General features: G+C 41.3%; 1 protein-coding gene across 1 annotated transcript in view; it reads left to right on the forward strand.

The window, feature by feature from the left end:
• Positions 1-1,663, forward strand: part of FBXW7 (F-box and WD repeat domain containing 7, E3 ubiquitin protein ligase) — a gene marked incomplete at its 5' end in the record, with an annotated part of 19,096 nt that extends 17,433 nt beyond the window's left edge. The window contains 2 exons of the mRNA XM_009698973.1: positions 1-47; positions 1,056-1,663. The exon at positions 1-47 is cut by the window's left edge and continues 182 nt beyond it. Coding sequence (XP_009697275.1) covers positions 1-47; positions 1,056-1,324 — 316 coding nt within the window. The remainder of the gene's footprint in view (positions 48-1,055) is intronic.
• Between the last annotated feature and the right edge of the window lie 579 nt (positions 1,664-2,242).

A 2,242-nucleotide genomic window follows, 5' to 3' on the forward strand; every position in this document is an offset into this window, starting at 1 on the left:
CAAAATCTGGGACATTAAAACAGGACAATGTTTACAGACATTGCAAGGTGAGCTTAAACTTAAACTACCTTCATGTAAATCAAGCTGCCTGCAGTAATCTATGCCGCAGATTCTATATAAAAAAAAGTTAAAATAATGACAAGCATCAACCACTTACAACTTAAATATTTTTCTGATGACAGCTGTATGATTTTTCTTCTGAATTAGAAGAACAAAATGTATTTAATCTAATCTATTCAAATCACTTGCCTATTATGAAAGGCAGATGGTCTGGACTGATAGCAATTTGCTACGGGTATATTAGCCTAATAAGCCACAGAAATATGTAGGAAATGACATCTCGAAACAGTCAGTCAACATATTTATTTAGGGGTCACTTGGATGTTTCAAAGCCTACTGATTAATTGGATCAGGAGGCAGAGTACGCTGTCGGTTGCAATAAATCAAGAGAAATGAGTGGAAGATGTTTTCTTTATTTCAGTAAGAAGAAAAATTTTTGTTTCCATTTTGACAGTTGCCACTCAGGCATCATGCACACGACTGCATGGTTTTGTTTCTCCCCACAAAAGAGTCCTTTATCATTCCCATATATCATATGCAGCATCGCTGGCTGGAGCAGAAAATTAAATTTCCCTGTAAAGCAGACTCTGCTGTTTTAACAGTATATATTTATATGTCAATATGTAACTGTCAATATTTACTGATAGAGTAATCTCATAATAACACTTCAAAGGGACTTGGAGACAAACGCTTGCAGCCTGGATGGCTACGTTCGTTTTCATGAATGTCCAAGCGCACGCTTGCCCTGCTGTTTGTGTACAACACGACGAGATCACTGTAACGAAGAAGGAAATATTGGGGAATTTTCCTATACCTGCAGTCACTTTTTGAAAGCATGGCAAGGCTTCTGAACCTTTTAATGTACAAGAACTGAGTTAACACAACTAATAGCTAGAACCAGCTGTATGCAAATAGCTAGGTAATTATTCTATAGGCAGTGCTGTCTGACATTGCTTTCTATCTACAAATAAAAACGTTTTGGTTTACCATTGCAGGTCCCAACAAGCATCAGAGTGCTGTGACCTGTTTACAGTTCAACAAGAACTTTGTAATTACCAGCTCAGATGATGGGACTGTAAAACTTTGGGACTTGAAAACGGGTGAATTTATCCGAAACCTAGTCACATTGGAGAGCGGGGGAAGCGGAGGCGTCGTGTGGCGGATCAGAGCTTCTAACACAAAGCTGGTGTGTGCGGTTGGGAGCCGCAACGGGACTGAGGAAACAAAGCTGCTGGTGTTGGACTTTGACGTGGATATGAAGTGAAGGGCAGAAAGATGAATTTGTCCAAACGTGTAGACGATGTTCTCCTTTCCCTCCCCCTGCGAAAAAAAGAAAAAAGAAAAAAAGAAAAAGGAAAAAAAATCCCTTGTCCTTGGTGGTGCAGGATGTTGGCTTGGGGCAGCAGATCCTAAAGACCTACAGACTACGAAGGAGAAGACAAAGATGACAAACTATAACTGACACGAGAGGCATTCGCTGTCTCGTCACATAAAAAGGCTACACTTTTGACCGGGGCAGCTTTGCAAAAATACGACTTTTGAAATGAAACCAGGTGCAATTATTTCTTTCCTTTCCTCCAACTGCTCCTTGAGCAATTTGGAGGCGAAAAACAAAAATTGTTACAGTTCTTGTTACCAGGTTATTTTACCACAAAGATCTTGAAAGAAGCTGCAGAGGCGAGCCTGCTCATGCACCCCGGGGTCCCAGCAGCCCCTCCGAGCAACGCGCTGTCCCTTAGCCCCGCACTGAGCAGGGGGTCGGACCGGGCAGCCTCCAGCAGTCCCTTCCAACCTCTGTGAGCAGTCACTGGTTGACTTTCAAAAACTAGAGAGCATCTGCAATGAAAGAAAACAAAAACAAAGAGTCCATTCCTGGTGTGGAAAAGCTAAAATATTACTGTGAATTGTTTTGTACAGTTTTATCAGAGCTTTTTCTTTTTTCTTTTATTCCTCTTTTTTTTTGCCAACCATTGCCAATGTCAATCACAGTATTAGCCTCCGTTTAATCTATTTACTGTTGCTTCCATCTACACTCTTCAACACATAAGTTGCTCTGATGTGGCAAGTTGTCCTGGGTTTTGAGAGTCCTCTGATGGATTTAATTCGCAATGCTGGTGCTAGAAGTAGGTCTTCAATTATGGGATTGTTGTCCCACCCCTGTACTGTATTCCCAGTGGCCAAA

Source organism: Cariama cristata, unplaced genomic scaffold, assembly GCF_000690535.1.
Source record: "Cariama cristata isolate BGI_N322 unplaced genomic scaffold, ASM69053v1 scaffold3204, whole genome shotgun sequence".
Classification (NCBI taxonomy): Eukaryota; Metazoa; Chordata; class Aves; order Cariamiformes; family Cariamidae; genus Cariama; species Cariama cristata.